Raw genomic sequence first — 12,890 nt, 5'->3', positions numbered from 1 at the left:
TGAAAACAAAAAATTGATTGATTGATAGATTGATTGATTGATTGATTGAAGGGCGCGTAAATGAAGCCGTCACAGGTTTGATACCGCGCGCTGTCTACGTTGGCTAGCCTGCCCGCTTCTCCTTTCATACCTCCCGTACTTCTAGGGAAAAAAAAGAATGCGTGCGTGCGTGCGCACTGCTGTGTGCTTTGCTCGCAGGGCGGCTAGACACACCCCCCCCCCCCCCCCCCCCCCTCCTCCAGCTCGAAGCCGCGCTCTGATGGCCAAGCGCCTCCTTGCATCCTTCCCGCGCATTGGATTTGAAGGACAGCTTCCAGCCAACCTCTCGAGAGGGTGGTTGCGACTAGAACTAGCATAACGTTCCCAATGGATCACAGCGGAAGGATGAATATGTTCAGCTACAGCTGGTCGATATTTCGTGGTTCGGGTCAATTGCGTGTTAATTGTGCCGTAAGGGCGCTTAATTGATTTACAGAGGTCGGTGCCGCGGACCGCAGGTTGCGCGCTGATATAGTTCACGAGCCTGCATGAACGCTATAGGCAACCTGCAGTGGCCAGGCGGCGCTAGTGGAGCGCAGCGTTCAGCGCCGCCAACGGCGGCGCCGAGTAATCTGAGTAGGCCGGCGCGGTCGGGTTGCGTTCGCGTTGTACGGCTGGAAGCATCTCGGCTCTCATTTTCTGCAGTTTTAAGGCAATGAAATATCTTCAGAGCTACTTCCGAAAACCAATACTGACGAAAGGACACCACCTGTTCGAGAATGCTCATGTTTAAAACGTGAACGGTGTCGACGTCACCGCGAAGTGCGCGCCGCTCGCGACGGAACACCCGCGCGCACAACTTTGAATTTCGCGTGAGTAGACGGAATTCTTTTTTAACGAAATTTATTCTCTCAGGGCATCAGTCGGATATGTGATGATGAATTCAGAAATAATTAAATTAATAAAAAATGTTGTAAACGTAGCTTTTCATTTACCTATTGCGTTCACACCTCATACCCAAACATTGAAAGTGCAGAGAGAACCTGAGAAGAGATTGATCGCCGTTTTTTCTTCTTTTGTTCTTGCTGTTTGATTACAGCAGCATAATAATTTCCTCTCGGTTTTGCTTTACAGTTTAATACCATGACAAACACTTTTGTTCGTGGTGCACTTTTCAACAGTGCCGCGGAAGTTACAGGAGGCATGGTGCGGTACCCGCTACGGATGTGGCGATTGCAAGCACTGTGCGGTTGTAGCGTGCGTCATCAACGAAAACTGTGCGTGCCGGGGGCGGGGAGTAGGGGGCCTCCTACATCGTTGGAAAATAAAGCTCTTAACAACAACAACTGGCATGCATTTTGTACCTCCGTACCTCAATCTTGGGGAAATCCGGCGGGTAATGCTGGCACTCAACGGCAAAGCTTTCGTAGAGGAGGTCGTTAAAAGTTAGAATTTTTTACTGTTGCTACTAATGATGAAATAGTCTATCGTCTGGGACAAGAGACTCTTGAGTAGCTTGAGCAGTCGGTGAAAGAACTATTTGGCGCGGAACGATAGAACGAAGTTCCATTCTCAGTGTACACAGTATCACGGGCCTCTACACTCCGCCACTTTGACTTTTTCAGCACCTTAAGAACTAATTTACAGATAAATATGCTTATTGGAATCTGTAATTGGAAGTTTTGAAGATATTTTGGCTTTGTGGTTCCGAATAGACATCGCATTAGAAATCCGGTTCACAGATCCACGAACATTTTTTTTTATTATTTCGCCTCCGTTGAAATGCGGCTGGAATAAGATGCTGCGGCTGCGCGGCTTTGTTGCTTTTCTGGACGTATGCCACTCGATCTTGCACAGCATATACCAGTACACGCCAAATTTTACAGCGCGGAGCGCATACTGAGTAGTGTGCCCGGTGTGCCCCAACCAGCGTGCGACTCCCCGAGTCAGAAGTTTATACCGTTTCCTCCGCTCACGGGCAATCGTCTTAGTTTAGCTTCTTGGCGTCTGTACACCAATGGCCCCATAACAAAACGAATTTCAGTTACATTACTCTCTCGCAGCCAATATCTCCTTCTCTCATCATTCTCCCCAGGTTCTCCCAGCAAGCGGTACGCTTAGGTTTCCTTCGTGATTGTGGCAGTCTTTCTCGCCGCCCTTGCGCTTATTTTTATTCTTGTTCACATCCGTAGTAGTCGAAGCATCGCATGAGACCACTGAAGTCACTAAATAAGTAAATCACGCTCACTGGGATAACAAAACGCAAACGCAGAAGGAACACAGCGGCCGCAGCATATACGGCGTCAGCTTCTGCGCCGACTCAGTATTAGATCCCGTCGGCCGCCAGGTGGCACCACATGTCTCAGCAAACTCCATTGCAGGTTGCCTATGCGAAGGCTGCGAGCGAATATGCGTGTTTCTGCTGGCGCATTCTGTGCCGTTATGTGTGTTAGTTCGCCGCCCCCCCCCCCTCCCCAGCCGCCGCGCCTTCTCTTCCCCCCCCCCCTCTTCCCTTACCATTAGCGCGCCCTTGTCCTAAGCTCGCAGCTCACCCAGACACCACCTCCAGCAAAAACATAAACAAAAGCAGAACCTGTAGAGCGCTCGCTCGATTGACGCACATGTCCAAAGGCTGCTGGGTGGTGTCGGATAACCTCCGCGAGCGAAACATACGATGCGCGCGGTCAGGAACAGATGGGCTAAGATATGGCCGCTGCCTTGACGGGAGCGGCTGCGCAGAAGTGAATAAGAGAATAAGACAATCGCTAACATACTGAGCGCGGCGAGAGAAAATGTCGGCGGCGGGCGCCGATTTGTTTTCATAAGTGGTGGACAGGAGCGTATGCTATGCACAGCGGGGTGGCTCGGATGCGTCTGGGAGCACACTTCTAAACACGATCGGGTCGATAAAGAAAAAAAAATACAAATTCATTTTTTTTTTCGGATGAAAATTTGGTCCTTGCCAGGGAAATGCACCCTCCATTTTCCAGTAATTTCGGCGCGCGAGAAGGAAAGCGGAGAAGAGGGGGGGGGGCTCGTTCGGTAGCTTACTGTACATGTGCATATACCCAATCATTGTGTGTATGCCAATATATAATTCTAAAGTTTCGCCCATATAGCTTCTGAGGGATGAGCTACGTGGATCCGAGAGTCCAGGGCGTGCGTCTCAGCATCGCGTGATGTAACCCGACAACACCCACAGCGCGCATTCTCCATTGTAAAGTCGGCGGCGCGGTGCGTTTACCTTCCATTTGTGATGTTTTTGTATTTAATTGTGCGAGCGAGCTTGATAAAAGGACTCAGTGCGTCCTCAACAAGAGCGTACGCTTGACTAAGAAATGCGCGATGAAGAAAGAGCGAAATTGTAACCAGTTAAATTTTCAAATTATAACCTCATAAGTTTTATCTATAATTCATGCAAATTGATCGTATCAATTTTCCATTTCCATTTCTTTTTTAACAGATGCTATTCATAATAAAAAATGTAATTCAAATATGAGTTGCAATGAATAGCATTCGCTCGGTCAGTTAATACTATATACTTTCGATCTGAACATTTTTTCTGACATGCTAAATTGCTTCAATATATTTGAATAGCTGTGTATGAGTGGTATAACCAGAAATAATTTTCGAGGGCGTTATACGGCATCGATAAAAAAAATTGCAAAAAAGGCCGAAAGAAGGAGTTCAAAAACTTTCGGAAGGGTTTCTGACATCGCAACAGAGCCCTGGCTACGCCCCTGCTGTATATTAATAGGCGTATATACAGAGAAGTATATTCACCTAACTTGCTATGTACAAACTTTATATGAACTGATTTAAATAGACAAAAGTAACAGTGTATGAACTTCGTATTTACACATGTTCATACAGATTAAAAGTACGTACAATATTGATAGAGTCAATAAGGTGTTAATACAGATTCTAAAGACTGTTCACGACCATTTTTGTAAGGGAAAACCTATTTTGTTAGGTAGCTAAAACAATTTTTCGCAGCTGAACACGTGCAACCGTAATATGTTTATATGCACTAGATTCGGTTACTAATCGTCATGATTCCCTTGGTCTTTTCAATGCGATAATTTAAATTCAGTAATGCGATAATTTAAATTAAGGAACACGCGCTATCATCCACGCGCCATTCATTCAAGGGAGGAGGTAAATGCTTTGTAAAGAACGTCTAGCGCTGCACAGCAGCGCTAGACGTTCGTCGGGCAAAGCAGGCTCGAATTGCCAGCTGCAGTGCACAGCTTCAGCGCGAGAGACAAGTGATGGTGATGGCAATGCCGCAGCGTTGTCTGTTCTCTGTCTTCTTTACAATTCAAGCAAAAATTAAAATCGCAGTATTAGCTGCATATGGGTCTTGAAAGGATCTTCTGACCACCGCGCTACATAAGGCGAGTGTGGGCTTCTGTTATTTTTTTTAAGGGAATAGCCCTACTGAAAAACCAAACGTTCTACGAGGTAATAACCTCATAAAATCTCATCTAATCGCATAGACTCTCATACGGTGCACATCATTATCATAAAATATCGTACATAATTTGTGATAATGTACAAGGAACTGTGAGGCCTTATGCAATTATATGCGACTTGTATGTGAATTGAGTGAGATTGTGTGAGAACAGGTGAGGTTATTGCCTCATACAATTTTGTCACTAGGGGAGCACCTGAAAACTATCAATTAGCCTTCATGAAGACTGGCCCGAAAATTTCTTTCAGGCTCTTTTAATACGCGTGAACAAGCTGAAATCTCTTTAATAGCCGATTCGGCAGCGTTCTTGTGGTGGTTCCGAGGCAGTATAACTGTTTTTGTTTTTAAGTGCGAGATGGGCAAAACTATATAGCTTCAAGAAGCTGCTAGCGATGTAGAAAGTGTACTGATTCTTTCATCAAGTTTGATCTGTTGTGACAGCACACAAGTGGTCTTGAATTACTAAATACCCTATGGTTACAACACATTTAATAAAGCTTGTTTGGTTTAGTTGCACAATAACAGACTCATTGAAGCCAAAATCAAAAAGTAACCGAACATCGCACTCTATGACTGGAAATTCTCCAGAATTTGACACATCTCAAATATTCAATAGGAGGGCGGAAATGAGGCATGCATGCATTAAATGCAGCTCGGCAATCTAGTTGGTATTGTTGGTCCATGGGGTCCGCTGCCAATATACACTTTTTTCAACATGGTTATTGCTCCCTTGTTGCCAGTGTTTGCTTTCTGTAGAAGATACAATAGGGGTTTTAAGGTATGTTTTCAGCGAACATTTTCCATGAGTGGTCTAAGCATATTTTCTACATGGCTTTTGCATGCAGGATGTGATTATGAACACGCGTATACATGATAGCTGCAGAATACAAACGAAAGACAGTTAGGTCATTGGAGCAATTTCAGAACGAGCCAGATTTGTTCTATACTGCCGTACTGTGCACTATATTAGTTAAAGTAACTGAGAACTGGGGAAAATTGGTTTATTTCCTCTATAGAAAGCATTCGAGCCACAAACTAAAAGTTTAAATTAGTTTCCTAGAGAAACAATCGTGCTCAATGCTTGATGACAGCCACTAATTGCAGAAGTGAATTGCTTTCTCTCTGGATCTGGCTTCGGCCACTCAACGACATTCGCCACCTGTGCTTCAAAAGAGACGTCGATTGGTTTCAGTGTAATAGATATAGAATCCAGGCAGAGATCAATTAAATATTCTGTCTGCTTTTTTGTTTCACCACCCGACCTCTTAAATGAAGATTTCACCCACAGAGAGTGCAAACCCACATCATCACAGGCTGCAAATTGAATTCACCAAGTCTTAAAACAACTTTTCGAGACTTGTATAGTGCCGGAAACCATATTTTCGGGAACGCTTGCGCCTAATGAAATGTCTGCTGCAATTGGGACACATGAAACTTTCTCCTTATTTTTACCAGCTTCTGAAAAAGGTGAAAGTCCCGTACTGCCACATTTTTTTACATAATGAACAATATATGTCTACGCAAGATCTCTGAGCAAGTATCATTTATTGCAATTCAGGAAGGAAAAACAGAGGCTTCGCACCGTCAACACATTGTGTTTGCAGCGAATTGCGCCCCAAGCGTAAAGTGATCGAGAAATAGTGTACATTTGTAATGCAGGCTTGAAGCAATCCATGCTTGATGTATTCAGATGAATTTAGTTGAATCCATGCTTCTTTCAATCTTCACCGCTGTCGCAGGAATGGAGGACAAAAGACATGAATTTTCATATAATTTCCTGGGTACACTTTGAATTCGCTGTCCAACCTGGTAAATTGGCAGTATTAGGAACTTTGAACTGAGAACAATGTTTAGTCATGAAACTGTTCCGAGAGGTTCTCTCAACCTAAGCAGCTCAATTTAAAGAATGCGAACTGTACTTTTACTTTTCTTGAAAGCCAGCCGAATTCAAACTGGCAATATTTATTTCCTGCTTTTCGATATCTAGCGACATTGGAGTAAACTTCTAAGGATGTTTCTTGAAGTTCCTTTTTTTTTTCTTCTTCTTCTTCTTGTTGGTAATGGTCCCGTCTCCTTGCTTCGTCGAAAGAATTTCAATGGGCCGAATTAAATTAACAAACTGATTTAATTAAACTAATAGGTTGAATGGATGAACAAACACAGCACAGTTGAGAGGAAGAACAAATAAAACACAGAGTTGGGTCGCCCTCCGGCTTAGGACAGTCCGTCGTCCCAAGCGAGCGTACGGGAGAACGTCCGTCTTCTCCTTCGCTCGGGCTGCAACTCCCCGGGCCACCCATCGCACCTCGTCGTTTTCGCGCGCTTTCCGTTTCCGTGAAAACGTCCTTGGTGTCCCCCCCGTTCACACAGATTCGTGGAATACCGTAGCCGAGGCCCAGTTCGCCGAAGCGTCCCAACCCCGGCCTTTCCACCACTGGCATTCCACTCTCGAGGACGCGCACGAGATTTACGACCGTGCTTTACACATACAAAATAAGAAAAACAACACCCAACGGACGCTCGACGGGGTCCGCCGACGGAGTTCGGAGCCTCGCGCGCTAGCCACCAGGCCAAACACCGAACGGCAGAGTGCCCTCCAATGCGCGAGACCCCTCGCCCCTCAAGAAAGACACAAAACAGATAACGCGCACAAGCAGGGACACTTCACACTATAACCCAAAAACAAGAAAAGGTCCCCCCTCCCTGGGTACGGCGCCGCTCCGCCCGCGCGCCTCGCGGGCCGGCTGCCCGAAACGGCAGGAAACACAAACTCACACAAAAAGAAAACTCGAGAAAACATGCACTGTTGACGACCTTACACGCCCCTCCTAAGATCGTTGCAACAACCTCACTGGTTGTTGCACACGATAAATAACATAAAGGTCGTCACAACTTCATTACAACGCACAAAAAAAAGAAACAAAACCGCCAGTACAATCTGGCGCCGAGTTACAGAACCCTAAATACAATCACCTCACGGGAGGCGTAGAACAAGGCGCCATGCAAATACACTTCACACAAAGAGTCCCATGAGTGGCCCGACCGCTTTGTCCCCGAAACCCACTGGTGGCAAAAGCGGTGTTGGGCGCTAAAACGGCTCGCTACCTCCCTGTGCGCGAGGCAAGCGTGACAGTGCGTCAGCATTTGCGTGAGCGGTGCCCCTTCGGTGGGTTACAGTCACATTGTATCGCTGCAGCGCCAAAGCCCAACGCGCCAGTTTTGCCCCGGCTGGCTGGCTGGCCGTGACGTAGGCCAAAGGATTATGGTCGGATACGACATGCACCTGCGCCCCATATACCCAAGTGTCAAATCTGCGTAGAGCCCACATCACTGCGAAGGCCTCTCGCTCAATTGTGGCCCATCTCATCTGCGTTTCGTTGAACCGGTGGCTCGCGAACGATATGGGAAGCTCTCTGCCTGATCCATCCATCTGGGCCAGGCAGGCGCCTGCCGCAAAAGCGGATGCGTCCGTAAATAGCCAGTATGGCTTGTCAGGATCCGGAGTTGAGAGCATCGCCGCTCTACAAAGTGCTGCCTTTAGTTTCTTAAAAGCCTCTTCCGCCTCTGGATTCCACGGAATGCAATTTGGCACTTTCTTTCCCGTCAGCGCTGTGAGGGGTCTAGCAATTTCCGCATAGTTTTCAACATAGTCTCTATAGTAACCGCAGAGACCGAGAGCACTCCTGAGCTCGCGTTTTGTGCCAGGCGTCGCCAACTCATTGATGGCGTCAACTTTCTCAGGGTCAGGTCCATGCTGCCCCGATCCCACGACGTGTCCCAGGTACCGGATGTGCGGTGCCGCGACCTGACATTTCTGTAGGTTGGCTTTAAATTCCGCCTCGCGTAGAGCACTGAGCACCGCCCTAAGGTGATCAAGGTGTTCCTCCCAAGTTCCGGAGAATACTGCTATATCGTCCAAGTACGCGCAAGCGTACTCTTGGTGTGCCCGTAGCAGCTCGTTCATGGCTCTTTGAAATGTCGCGGCCGCGTTTTTCAGTCCGAAGGGCATGACCCGCCACGCAAACTGCCCGACGTGGGTAACAAAGGCCGTCTTCTCCTGACTTTCTTCTTCCAGAGGAATTTGCCAGTACCCTCGTTTTAGGTCTATTAGGGTAATGAATTTCGCGCCACCCACCCGAAAGATTAGTTCCTGCTGGCGGGCCATAGGGAAAGCGTCGTCCACAGTACCGGCGTTCAAGGCCCTGTAATCCACACAAAGCCTGAGTGAGCCGTCCTTCTTAGTTACGCACACCACCGGATGGGCGAACGCGCTCGAAGCCGGATATACGAGCCCTAAATCTAGCAGCTCGTCCACCTGTCTCGCTACCTCCTTTTTGAGGAGTTGAGGCACGCGATAGGTATACCGCTTTTTCGGGATGAACCCCTCTTTCAGTACTATCCTGTGTTCTCCGATGCGCGCCGGTCCCGGCCGTCCCTGAAATACATCTCCGTATGACCCAAACAACTGGCGTATCTGCTCATCCCGGGACGGAGTCAGATGCTCTGTCGCACTGGACGGCAAACAACCATCAAGCTGCTCATCGGGCGGCGGAGAGCACTCGACTTCCCCGAATTCGGCATCCTCGCCAAAAATCACGCTTGTGTGGCTTACTCTCGCATGATATGGGCGCAGGTGATTTGCATGTACCACCTTTCTCTTTCCGTCTTCCACCTCAATTTCGTATGAGTTCTGGCGGGGCCTCGAACTGACCCTATAGGGGCCGCACCACCTTGCGCCGAGCTTTCCGTGACTGTCCGTGCGGAACAAAATTACATCCTCGCCAACGTTGAATGTTTTTGGTCGGGCACGGCGGTTGTAGTGCGCGGCATAAACTCCCTGCTTCGCGGTGGCGGTGAGCCCCGCCATCTCGGCCGCCAATTGCAACCGCTCCCTCAACCTCTCCAAGTATCGGGCCGCTGGTTCTCTAAGACCATTGGGGATATCTACCTCTCCTGACCAAGTTTTCTTTAGTATGGACAAGGGTCCCGTCGGGTGTCTCCCGTAGAGCATCTGGAATGGAGAGACTCCCGTTGTATCATGCGGCACTTCTCTGTATGCCCAGAGCAGGAAAGGTACACATTTGTCCCAGTTACGCTTGTCACTTTCAATTACATGATAAATCATGTTTTTGAAAACACGGTTCCATCTCTCGACGGAGCCGTTACTCTCAGGATGCTCCGGAGTGGAAAACCGCGGCGAACTGCCGATTTTCTCGCAGAGTAGCTGCGTCATCTGAGCGGCGAAATTAGTACCCTGATCACTGCATATCGTTTCCGGGACGCCGGTGCGCGAGAAAATCTCAAGAAGCGCGTCGCACGTCTTCCGCGCTGTAAGCGACGTTAGGCAGACGACTTCTGGCCAGCGCGTATGTAGGTCGGTGACGCAAAGCGCGTACCTGTGTCCCCTTGCTGACGGGGGGTTAAGCGGCCCGATAACATCGATGTTCACCACCTGAAAGGGGTAACTAGGCCGCGTGAGCGGGGCGATAGGAATTCTATCTGCTGTTCGGCGGTCTGATCTCATTTGACATCCATGGCAGGTCCTGCAATGTTCGTTGATGTCTGCGTTAACACCCGGCCAGTAGAAGCTCATTTTTACTCTGTTCATTGTTTTCCTCTTTCCTAGGTGCCCTCCCCACGGGGACTCATGCGCCAGCATCAGTACCTCGCCTCTTCTCTCCCTAGGCAGCACTAGCTGCTCATACAGTATGCCGGCAATTTTGTCTTTGTGGTAGAGCAAGCCATCGCGTACGAACATCCCGTGGCTACTCGCTTTCCCCTGACGCCAAGCATCGGCGAGGCCCGGGTCCGACCGCTGCGCCTCACGGAATACATGATTCTCTTGCGCTCTCGTCGCCTCGAGGTGTGTCTCGTTAGCGGCCACTAGTACCTCATCCGTACTCCGATCTGCCTCGTTGTTTCCCAACGGCCGAAGTTCTTGCTCTCCCCAGCTGCCAGTTCCCAGGGTCCCGGCTTCCACTAGTTTCATGTCGGGCATCTCACAAGCTCTGCTGCGTGTCTGCTTAAGCATGTCCCAAGCCTCTGCAGAGAGTAAGCAGTCTGCTTCCCTGGACGCCAGCTCACTCGTTACGGCGCACAACAGCGACGCACTCTCTCTGATCTGCCGATCCCGATCTACTGCTAAGCTTAGCGGCACTCTAGCGAGCTTGGCTACCACTCTAGCACCAAAAGCTCCCACTAGTGGTATATTGCCCACCACCTCCACCTGGTCGCTCGGTATGGCGCCCTCTTTAATCACCGTTATCTCTGCACCCGTGTCGATCAGGGCCCTCAGACCCGCCTCGCCGCATCTCAAGTCGACGTATTCTAGTGACGCGAGGCCATCCTTCCCCGATGGCTCCCCGCAAGGCGGAAAGTGGCAGGTCGTTCCCCGTCCGACCGCTCCGCTGTCATAGTTGTCGGCAGCGTTAAGTCTTTCTTGCGCTACTCTGTTCACGCTTTTCTTATGCGCGTCACCAGTTGCTGGTTTTTTAGGGCAAGAGCGAGCGAAATGTGGTCCGTCGCAAATGAAGCATGTTGAGGATCTCGAGGAGACTAGCTGTTCCTGCGCAGCTAGGCCGGACTTTTGCAAAGTTGCTTGTTTGCCAGATGGGATTCTGCCTGCAACTGTTTGCTTCCTTCCCGACCCCTTACCTTCGCAATCCTCGTAAGCCTCCACCAACCTCGCTATCTCATGTGGCCTCACCCAACCGTCCCCCTCCTCTCGTTTCACGTACTTATACGCCTCAGTGCTCAGTGTCTGCTTCATCTGGTCAGCCACGTGGAGAGCAATCAGGCCCTCTAGCGTTTTGATCCCCCGCGCCGCCATGTAAAAAGCATAGTAGCTCTCAATTCGCGACGCGAAGTGCTGCCAGGTCTCGTCACGAGCCGGAAGCGCATTGCGGAACTGCCTGAGGTAGTCACCTGGCGACAGACGCAACTCGGACAGAATCGTCTTTTTTACCAGATCGTAACTGTCGAGCTCCTCGGTTGAAAGTTTAGAAAAGAGGTGTGGGATTCTCGCGGTCACCAGAGGCAAAACTAAATGGCTTCTAACCTCTTCAGGCACCCTATAGGAACGAAAAATGCCCTCGATTCCCTCGAGCCACACTGGAACCTCTGGATCTGAGGGAATTGCGGTCAGTAAACTCTTAAGCCGTTTTGCGAAATGCGCTAGTGATTCCTCGCGCGTCGGCTTACCATCTGTTAGCGAGCCCTGTGGTCCACCACTTCGCAGCTCTAACTGACGTGTTTTTTCCCGCTCAATGAGCAGCGTGGTCTTCCTAAGCTCCAGCTCCATTTCCAGCCGTCGCATAGCTGAATCGGGAGCTTCGCCACCGCTTTTATCTGCTCCTGTTGATCCTATTGTTTCCATCGTTTCGCCTGCCCCCGTCGCCTCCTCTGCTCTTGAAACTCCGCTATCACTTCCGCTCTCCTCCGCACTCATTTTCGTGACCACTGCACCGCTACGCAGTATCATGCACAATTCCTGTCACTCGCTACAAACCACACGGCACCAGTGGGCTCCGAGGACCAGCATAAGGGCCACTCACCTTTCCGCTGGAGTAGCCACCCTGCCTTCCCTGACCACCGCGTTGTCTGCCGTTCCTGCGCCCGGGCTTTGCTCCTCTCTGCTGCCAATGCGCGAAGTAATACTTGGAAAATGCACAAAAGTCCACCGCTAGTCCATTAGCGGCTGATGTCACTTTCGCTGCCTGCTCCCTTGGCCGGTGCGCTGGAAGTCAGTTTCTTGATGCGCTGAGCACCGCTGGCTCGGTCCGTTGGCCGTGATGCGTGGCGTCTTTCGCTGGTGCGCGGCTCGCACCTTACGCGCACTGATGGCTCAGTCCGTTGGCCACAATGCTGGGCGTCTCTCGATGCTGAGCCGCTAGCTCCTTAGCTTCAGTGTCGGTCCGTCGATCTGAAGTGATGGCTCGGTCCGTCGGCCACAATGTTGCTGTGTTTTCGTGCTGTCCTCTTTCGACGGAGACCTCCTTCTCAGGCGCTGTCCATCGGCCCGGAAGTCTTCCTGCTGAGCAAGTTTTTTTTTTGTGATCGCCGAAGCCTGACGGGAGACGGTGATCCTGTATTCGGCTGCGCCAGTAAACTTCTAAGGATGTTTCTTGAAGTTCCTTTTTTTTTTCTTCTTCTTCTTCTTGTTGGTAATGGTCCAGTCTCCTTGCTTCGTCGAAAGAATTTCAATGGGCCGAATTAAATTAACAAACTGATTTAATTAAACTAATAGGTTGAATGGATGAACAAACACAGCACAGTTGAGAGGAAGAACAAATAAAACACAGAGTTGGGTCGCCCTCCGGCTTAGGACAGTCCGTCGTCCCAAGCGAGCGTACGGGAGAACGTCCGTCTTCTCCTTCGCTCGGGCTGCAACTCCCCGGGCCACCCATCGCACCTCGTCGTTTTCGCGCGCTTTCCGTTT

At 49.7% G+C, this 12,890-nt stretch overlaps 1 protein-coding gene across 1 annotated transcript; it reads right to left on the bottom strand.

Moving 5' to 3' along the window:
* Positions 1 to 7,541: 7,541 nt before the first annotated feature.
* Positions 7,542 to 11,900, bottom strand: LOC146191558 (uncharacterized). Its single transcript, XM_084600346.1, has one exon. It carries the CDS (start codon positions 11,898 to 11,900, stop codon positions 7,542 to 7,544), a length of 4,359 nt encoding a protein of 1,452 aa, XP_084456472.1.
* Between the last annotated feature and the right edge of the window lie 990 nt (positions 11,901 to 12,890).

Source organism: Amblyomma maculatum, chromosome 4 (assembly GCF_055883805.1).
Source record: "Amblyomma maculatum isolate TAMU_Amacu chromosome 4, ASM5588380v1, whole genome shotgun sequence".
Taxonomy (NCBI): Eukaryota; Metazoa; Arthropoda; class Arachnida; order Ixodida; family Ixodidae; genus Amblyomma; species Amblyomma maculatum.
The sequence above is the reverse complement of the archived record's forward strand: the minus strand, read 5'-3'. Positions and strand labels throughout refer to the sequence as shown.